We start from the raw sequence: 9,392 nt of genomic DNA, 5'->3' as shown, positions 1-9,392 counted from the left end.
ATTTCTGTTTTGTACTTATCTGTTTACAAGAAACTGGTCTGAGAACCACAGACTCACTTAATATCAGACACAAAGTCATATCAGTGTTTGTGCATTGGCAGGGTGCTCAGTCTTCAGCAATTTCTGCCACAAGCTGGAAAAACAGGGGTCCATTTCCCAGTACCAAGTGCCTGGCCAAGTTGTTGTTCTTCCCCTGATTTTTCAATGAATATGAACTCAAATTGCCACATTTGGTCTCTACTTTAAGAGTCCCAAAACCAGGGTCTGAGATATAGGAGCACTGATAAAATAATGGGCCAGCTTCCCATAATCTAACTCAAATCATATTCCCAATATCAAGTCACTTCACAAATCAGAAGCATCACTCAGACCTATTGCTGGATTTAGTGGCTGCTGGGAATGCCATCATTCCAGCCTTCTTTCTCCACCAGGTAACCTTCTGTGACAGCTTGGGCGAATCTGCACATCCAGGGAATCTGGGTCATTTATTGCTAGCTACGAGAATCTGTGCCAGAAACTCCACACAGTGAGAAACATGAGATGGTTGAGGTAGAATCATCAATATGGAAAAATAGGAACACAGATTTGCAAAGGTTTTCTTATCATCCAGACCATCCTATGCTATCTCAGGCAGCCGTGTCACATAATCCTGCTCTTACATTCCCTGTACCCTGCTTTAAAATTCGTCGGGGGTTTTTTTATGCAGTTTTTATCAGCAACCTTGTCTGAACATTCAAATACGGGATTTTCCTGCTTACTGAGATTTCAGCCTTACACAGAATGTCAACTAGCCTGGAGTAAGGACCACTCGAAAGAACCTCCAAGGCTTTCAGTGCAAATCTCTGACCTTTATTTAAAAGCCTACTTCTGAGAAAATGCTTGTTGACTGTGTTTGCTAATACATGGTTTCCTACGTAAAGGCGGAACACACAGAAGGGGCTTACAGACTGTTGACTACCATAGCTCTGTACTCCACAGTCGGACATGAGTATTGCAAAATTCACAGCTGGCAGCTCCCACTTGAGACCAGTCCTTACCAGCTCCTACCTGAGACCAGTCCCTACCAGTGCCCCCAGACTGCTGCTGGCTTTGAGTGACCAAGTGGGACCCCAGCTCAGATGGGTCTATGGGACTCGGCTGAACCTGAGCTGAGGAATAATGCCTGATTTAGTCTCCTGATGACAGAGTTATCTTCATGGTTCCTGTATCACATTTCCAGTATCTTGTAGCTCTTTATCTCTCACTTGAATATTAGCTTTAGCATGTTGCATATGCAGTGTATGTGAAGAGAGGACTAAATGCTGAATGACCTGACAGCCTTTCAGCACCTGAATGTCTTATCAGCAAGCCAGAGTTGACTCAGAATCAAAACCCTGCTGCCCTTCAGTGGGTCTGGGGGAAGAGACATCACTGCATTTTATGGAATACATAAAGTTGAAATCCATGCATAAACCCCATAGTCTGCCAACCAGCCTCCACTGCTTACACCATGAGCTCTTTTCCCATGCAGTTGATATTGTGCAGGTCTCTGTCATCCTGCTCTGAAAGCATGGGGTGGATAGTTAGATTTGTACAAAGAGCTGCAAATAAAAAAAGAGCACACATCCTTAGAAATACATCCAGAAGAGTGTATGCTATGGTCAAATGGTGTGCCAAGCTACAAGAAGCAGTGTTTTTTTGTTTTGGACATATTCTTGTTACAAAGCAGAGTTTAGCTTTCTGGTTTTGCATGACACTTGAAAATATTTCACCCTTCCTCCACCAGAAAACTTTTCAGGATAAAGATTTTCTCATGTAGTGTGTTAGGAAGTACACAGTGTGAAAAATAGTGATAGAAGGGAGACTTAATTGAGGTGGGCTTGTTTGAGAGAGCAAGGACGTACAAGTAGCAAACATCAGAGGAAGTCCCCACATTGTCAGGGTACAAAGTCACCCACAGCAGCCCTTGTAAAAGGACTCAAAGTACACATTAAACACAAACACTACCAGAGTCATTCTTTTTCTTCCAGCTTTTTAATGTGACGGAGAGAACAAAAACAAAGTCCATTGGAATAGCTGCAATTTCCAGTGACAACCAGACACAGATGAAATAAAAAAAAAAATAAAAGAAGAAAGGTTTCAAAGGAAGAAAAGGAACCAAGGGACTGGAATTGGCTATTTCACACACTGAGTCGACAGAACATCTAAATGAAATGTTTCATTAAATGCACAACACTGGGTGTTATTTACAGTGGAACTTGCAGTGTGTGTACATTTATACAGCACTAGCATCACATACAGCAAAGAAATTTCTTTCATTTTGTTTCTTTTGCAGTTCCCAGGCTTGATTCTTCCTAAAAGCAGCATTTGCTAATACGAGGGTAAGAAACTGAGGGAGAAACTTGATGAAAATATAATGTATGGGGCTCAAATCTACATAAACCTAAAAATATACCTTCCAGTTTTGTGTGTCATTTGGGAAGTCAAAGGACATAAGCAGGGAACATAAATAGACCTAGGGCCTCCTTAACAGTATCAGAGTATACTCTGTTGTTGGAGGTCTCAAAGCAGGACCTGGAAGAGACCTGCACGTGTGCAGAAAGCTCAGCTCCATGCAGCTGTCCACTCCCCAGTGTGCAGAACATCTGGCTCTGGATATGGGTTTTCCAAGAGTGACCCTTTTCTTAGTCCAAAAGATCCATGCACCGCTGTTTGTAAGTCACATAGCATTTCAAGGGGATGAGGATTGTATGGGCGAGGAAGGGATCACTCCATCCAGCCCCAAGCTGCAGCCACCACCAGTAGGATGTAGCAGAGCCAAAGGCAGTGGCAGGAGCTGTCCTGCACAGCTGAAGTAAAGGAATAGTCATACGACAACTAGTTAAATCAACAGGGAACACAAGGAGGCAGAACTCTTACCGTAATACCACTGGTCTTTTGTAATAGTATCAACAGTGCTCTAAATGCCTGTTTCTGCATGCTCAGAAGCTCAGTGATGAACTCCTCCTGTGACCCACATTACACTGCTGGACAGATAAAGACACTAAGTCAGAGCAGGCCAGTTCAAGTTCCCTAGAACCACCTTTCCCATGCCACAAAGTCCCTGGCTAAGTGGCTGGACTGGTGTGCCACGCATGCATGAAGAGGTCCAGCTGTCCTCTAGAAGAGGTCTTCGGGATTTAAGGCAAGTCCCCTGTCTTGGTTGTCTGTGCTCCTGTTGCTGTAAAGTTCATGAATCCAAGGAAATCGTGCTCTGCGGGGATCGTCAGTGGACCTGTGGTCAGGAGTTTTTTCCTCTTCTCTGTGGATGGTCCAGTGTATCAAAACTCCAAGACAAGGAAACTGTTCACTGTGGCAGACGTAGGCAGGGGGAACCATTGGAGGAGGCATGCTGGCCCTTGCACTGCAGGTGTAATGCTGATTTTACAGTAGAAATAAAGCTAAGCCATCAGAGGAGGTGCCTGATGAGAAATCTCCCCCTGCTCGGTGCTCCAGGGTCTGTAGCTCGGGCTCAAACTAGCAGGTAGCCCACGGCTTGAAACTGAGACCCAAATCAAAACACAGCCAGTGCTGAGGGGACTGCACCCATCAACCGTTTTGCTCTGGAGAGCAGTGTGTGAGGCCCACACTGATTTACACCATGACAAGGACAATAAACAAACACATCAGGAGTATTGACTAAGCCTTGTTCACACTGAAGCTGGATGGGAGACATCAGCTGAGGTGTCACAAAGGCAGATGCCTGAGCTGGAGCCATTGCCCTGGGTTTCTCTGTTACGGAAGGAGAGGAGCAGGGCTATCCAGGGCAAGCCATCTTCTTCTCGGCATGGTGCCTGAACGTGGTCACATATATTGCCTCTGCCTTTCAACCGAGAATAATGGGAACCCAGGGCGATGAGTTCAGATCCAGACATCTAACTCATAGGTGTCTAAGGCTAGGCGACGTGATTTCCCCTTAGCTTTTCCTTTCTTCCTTCTCTGTTCATTGTTGTCCTTTCCCAGGCCCTTGTGTACCAGCTGCAGTGTGTGTTTGCCCTTTCCTATTAGGTCATGAACTCCCTGGTCAAGTCAGGGACAGGAGCCTTGTCATGACACACAGGCATCAACCCCTAGCCCTCAGGTGACTGACCCATGCATTTTAGGGGTGCAAAGAGTTTCTACAGTCGTGTGGGTAGCCCGGGTAACATTGATAAGAAGACCCTATTGCTCTTTACCTTGTCACAGCTAATCTCTCAAAGGTGAGGTTTAGCAGCCTGCAAGAGAGCCATTCTGTGAAGTAGAAAGGTTTCTAAGATTGGATAATATTTCCTAATATTACCTTGCCATTTCTATCTCCTCAAGACCTCAATTTCTTCCCTCCCTGAAAGTTAACAGAAAAGTTTTGCAAAATAAATGATGTCATTAGTGTCAGTGTGCAATTGTCAATGGAGAACACAAATAGTCAGGTTTGCTGTCAGAGCATTGGATGATATGTAAATAAGAGTGCCTCATAAAATAAATAGAGATAAGTTCTGGCTCCACAAAGCAGCACAACAGAATAGCCCAGAAAATGAAACAATTTTTTTTCCCTCCCAATTGCAATGTGGTAATTGGCATGCACGGCTCAACAAAATGGATGAAACATAAAGACCATGGTGATCTTTTGTGTTGAAATACATATTTAGCTGCTTCTCACCATGCAAAAGGACCAGACATTCTCAGAGAAAAAAAAAAACCACATTCTGGGCTGTGATTCTCAACAGAAGCTGTGAACCGCTGCCAAAGGACATAATTACATTCACTCCTACCTTAGAGAAGGAACCTTGCTGTTTTGAAGACAAATCAAAAAAAGGCCCTAAGCTACCCATAAAATGAAGAAATGAGGCATAATAAGCTCAGTTATTACAGCAGCTTGTGATTTTATCAATTTCATAAACCTCAGAATAAATCTCAAAAATCCCAAAGAGCCCATTGCAGCCTAGCTGCTCCGTAAGTGTTTATCCCTGATTGACATAATGATAAAGATGATGCTTATTAAAGGGTTTTGCCTCATCGGCAAGGATTTGTTTCTTGTGATCTAACCATGCTCTGTGTCCTTCATCTGTCCTCTGCAGCAACACTGACTCCCACAGTTGCGTGGGGCTGGCCCTGGTGTCAGCTCTTAGTGTATTTGACTGTCTCTGTGCAGCTGAAGGCAGAGTTATTAGACTTCAGTCCTGCTGGATTTCAGCCTAGCCCTGTGTGTTTTTCTTAGGGAAAAAAAAAGAAAAGAAAAGAAAAGAAAGAAGGAAACAAGAGGGATCCAAAGAAAGGTAAATCAGAAGATCATTAGCACAAGTACAAAAGAATTTTTTATGTCACAAAATATCCTGGTGAGACAAATTTTCTGCATTATGTGACAGTTTCTGATCAATTCTGGTCTGTTGCTGAGCTTGTTGAAAGGGTCTAATTAGCGCTATCTAGTCAATTGTGAGCATTGGTGGTGTTATTTAATAGTATGCATTTCATTCTTGTTTCCCAAGAAAATATATCCCAAAATACACAACTCACTGCTTCTAGGTGCAACAGGACTTAAGTCATATGATAAAAAGGGCATAGGAATTTCAAAAATGGTCTTTACAGGATATCAAACTTAACCGTGCCACTTAATGGAGAATTTAATGTTCTGTACAGTAAAAGCTTTCTGCGTGCATTCCCTGTGTCACAAGTTAAATGGCTTTAAGTAACTGTGCTTACAGTGTTTCAATGAGACCCAAGTATATAAGAAAATCAAGCATCATATTCTTTAAATAATATGGCTAAAATGCTGGTAAATTCACAGTTACCATACTCTAGGTATTACACAAAAAGTCCCCTATTTACACTGGATAATATGTACACATTTGGTTTGTGGAATGCTCCAACATCATATCAATTTCTCCTCTGTGAACGTTGTAGGAAAAAAATTCTTAATCATCATAGAAATATATATTCCCAGCCATCAAAACATTTAAATATTCCGTGTCTGGATGTAAAGAATGAAGTGTCACTAAGTTGATCATGAGTCCAGATAATCTTGAATTAGTGGGATTAGTTTTTAGTGTCTCTCTTAAGATCTTCTTAAGGGTGCAGAAATTAAAAATGATAACTTTCAATAGCTGATCACTTCAATGTGTGTGTGTATGTTTGCAAGTATGTGTAAATACATATATATATGTATATAAAATTATGTATATATTTCTCTCCCAGACCAAAAAGGTGCCTAGTGATTCTCTATGCCCAAGTGAAGACAGTACAGGGCTTTGAGACCCTGGTTCTTCTGAGACAGCTAAGCGCCCACCCTCATATCCTCCAGAAATCAGGACTGACTCACTCTTTCAGGTGGTAACCCCAAAATCAAGACCGATAGGGCCACTAGTCACATTTGTAGCCCTTGTCCCTATTGCTGGAGCTCACCTACAGCAGGTTTGTTACCTGCCTCCCCTTCAGATGCCTCTCTTGTCTGAGCACAGCTGATATGAATTGCCAAGGAGTGCTGGGCAAGGCAGGCAGTATCTCACAGCTCGGCAAAGGCATAAGGGGGTCAGGATCTGTTCTCCCGTCAGACACGCTCACACCCACGCAGGCGCACACATGCACGAAGCCGCTGTTGGCATCCTGTGTCGTTACACTGGGATGGAGAGGGAAAGGGTAGACTCCCAGTGTAGGCAAGGTTAAACCCAAGCTCTGCAAGGGGTGTGTAGTAGCTGCATGCACCGGTCGTGGCTGTAAAAGGGTCAGAAACTAGGGGTTTCATTTTTATCCCTTTGGGCTTTTCTTTCCCTCTGGCCTCTCTCTTTGAGGTATCGGCAGAACAGTATAGAAATGGACATTTTGATTTTTCCAAACACGGCTCTCTTTTGTTCTTCTTCTACGTCTGCCCCCCCCGACCCCCCCGGCCTCAGTTGCTCACATCAGGACCTGTTCTCGAGTCTCTGGCAGGCGCAAAGCGAGCAGGCCACCTCCAACCAGAGCAGAGGAAGCCAGAAGGATGGGAACCACCTTGGTTATCCCTACAAAGGAGGCAAAGATTGAGTTCCCCAGGATGGCACCAAACTTGCAAAGCCCATTGAGGATGCCAAAGGCCGTTGCCCTGCGGGGAAGAAAAGCAGAAAGCAACAGTTAGGAGGGAGGTTCTTGGCACAACTACAGAAGGTCTGGATGGGTAATTTTGTGAATGCTCTTATGTTGCCCAGGCTATGCTTCTAGCAAGTAAAGTCAGGCAGAAAAAATAAATAGATAAATAGACGTCGGTGTTTTGCATTTCTGTGTGAATGAGGAGAATGTCTGTGTGTATTCATTTCTCCTTTTCATCTCAGCTTCTCCCTAGCCCTAGAGTGGCCCACTATGACAGCCTTTTCCCTCCCCAAAGACAGCAGGACACAACCTGCTCTAGAACTTGTCAAAGCCCTTCCAAGCGCTGGCTGGAGTGAGCTGTCACCAGACAAACAACCCAGGCTCTCCTCCAAATTCTGCTTCACCCAGCAGCTAAAAGCACGCTGCCTTCAAGGCACAGTCCTTCTCCCTCCCTTCTGACTTCCCCCAACAGCCTGAAAAAGGAAAAAAAGGCTTATAATGATGTTGCAAGGAAAGATTTCATCTGCAGCACATCCTCCCAAAGTTTCCTGTACTTCCTCATCTCCCAAACCATTCTGTGCACATGGTTGTCTCCAGGTTGTGAAGGGGAAGGCTGTCACGGTGATAAGCTATGAAAAAAGGCTGGGGGATACAGTCGGAAAGGCCAGACCTCCATGCACTTCCATGGAAATGACAGACTCCATATTTTATCTGCCTGTAATTTCCATAGTCCCATGCAACTTCCTGTGTACAAGCCACCGTGAATGCAGAATTATGCTTGCAAATGTCTGTGCTGATCCAATATAGCTGCAGAACTACCCAACCCTTAAGGACTGGTGAAAATAAAAAAAAAATACACCTCTCCCACTACATGTATCTAGAGTGAGCATTGACTTCTTCCATCAGGAACTGAGAGGCCAAAGTCAGAGGGTGGAGACTAAAAGGAGAAATATTCTGCGCACCTTTTGTCAGTGGGGTAGAGCTCCACGGTGATCACGTCCAGGGCGTTCCAGGCAGCAATGCTGGCCCCACAGAAGAGGCACTGCCAGCCGATCATTGCTGACTCGCTGTTGCCGAAAAAGAGAAAGAAGCAGCACACTGCCGAGATCAACATTGAGCCACCTACAGGGGGAAACCAAGAGAAAAATGTTGGCACCAGTTTCCCCTGTCCACAGTTGAGCAAACACATTTGTTGGTAAAGATGGCTTTCAAGTGATGGAATTTCACCCCAGAACAAATTAAATCTGCAAGAACCCCAAAATACCTTGATGCTGCCTATCCGTCATTCTCTGATGCTGGAAACCAGCCTGAAAATGTTCTCAATGACCATCTGATCTTGCTGATAGTCCTGCTCTACAGAGACTCTGAAGACAGGCTTTTCCAGGCAGGTTTCCAGCATCTGAGACTTCCAGATGGACCCAGGAAGAGCAGAGGCAAGTAAACATGAAAGTCAATGAGGAGGAAGAATCACTGTGAAGGTTTTCCAGCTTGAGTTTTGAGTGAAGAGCTGGTGCGTTTCATATCATATTGAAAACACTTGATGCATTTATAGTCTCAATTAGGATAATTTACAGTCAATTGTATGAAGCACTTGAGGTCTCTTTTAATTATAAGAACATCATTAGATTTCATGGCACATTTGCACAGGAGCCATAATTTTATGAACACCACCGAGGGAGAAAGTGAGAGCGTTCATGCTCAGTTAGGCACAGTTCAGATTCAGAAATATTAATGGCTACCTCACTGCCTTCTACCCCATTGGGAGTTTTCACCTGAAAGATGCAATTTTTGCAAACTCAAAGTATCTTTCATTGGAAATTTCTGTTGTTGCTGAAATATGTCCATTTACTGCCAGGAAACCAAACAATTTTTTTTATTTATTTGGGGTTTTTTGAATCAATTTGACACCATCTGAAATAATTTGGATGCTGAACTGGAACTAAAATGCTTCATTTTGGACATTATGTTGCATTTTGCCACTGCGGTACCCTGCCTATGAAAAGCTGCCGTGCAGGACTCCATATCCACTTCTATTTCATGGTACCTGGCCAAACTATATCCCCCACCATGTGGTGTGGATATTCCCTCTGCTGAAGAGGTACAGTGCAGCATTAGGGTCACTGTGTGCACACCAAGTGATCTGACATTCGGCACAGGAGAGGCTCTAGCAGAAAATGACAAAACTGAACTGAAGTCCCAGTGAGGCACATAACACAAAAGCGAAATTCAGTTTTCATGTTAAGCTGACCAGAAATAATATGTTCAACAGAGTGATTCGGGTGGGATGCCAGAAGGCTGTTTCAATTGAAAATTCCATAGTGAAACGTTTCAGCGTGTCG

General features: G+C 43.9%; 1 protein-coding gene across 6 annotated transcripts in view; it reads right to left on the bottom strand.

Moving 5' to 3' along the window:
- Window positions 1–1,994: 1,994 nt before the first annotated feature.
- Window positions 1,995–9,392, bottom strand: part of SV2B (synaptic vesicle glycoprotein 2B) — a 69,569-nt gene continuing 62,171 nt past the window's right edge. For all 6 annotated transcript variants that reach the window (XM_030015142.2, XM_030015147.2, XM_030015144.2 and 3 more), the window contains 2 exons: window positions 8,016–8,175; window positions 1,995–7,069 (listed from right to left, as the gene is read on the bottom strand). In XM_030015142.2, the coding sequence (XP_029871002.1) occupies window positions 6,886–7,069; window positions 8,016–8,175 (344 nt within the window). In that variant the 3' untranslated portion in view covers window positions 1,995–6,885. The remainder of the gene's footprint in view (window positions 7,070–8,015; window positions 8,176–9,392) is intronic.

This window comes from Aquila chrysaetos, chromosome 5 (genome assembly GCF_900496995.4).
Source record: "Aquila chrysaetos chrysaetos chromosome 5, bAquChr1.4, whole genome shotgun sequence".
NCBI classification, from domain to species: Eukaryota; Metazoa; Chordata; class Aves; order Accipitriformes; family Accipitridae; genus Aquila; species Aquila chrysaetos.
Note: the sequence above shows the minus strand (reverse complement) of the source record. Positions and strands in the feature narration are given on the sequence as shown.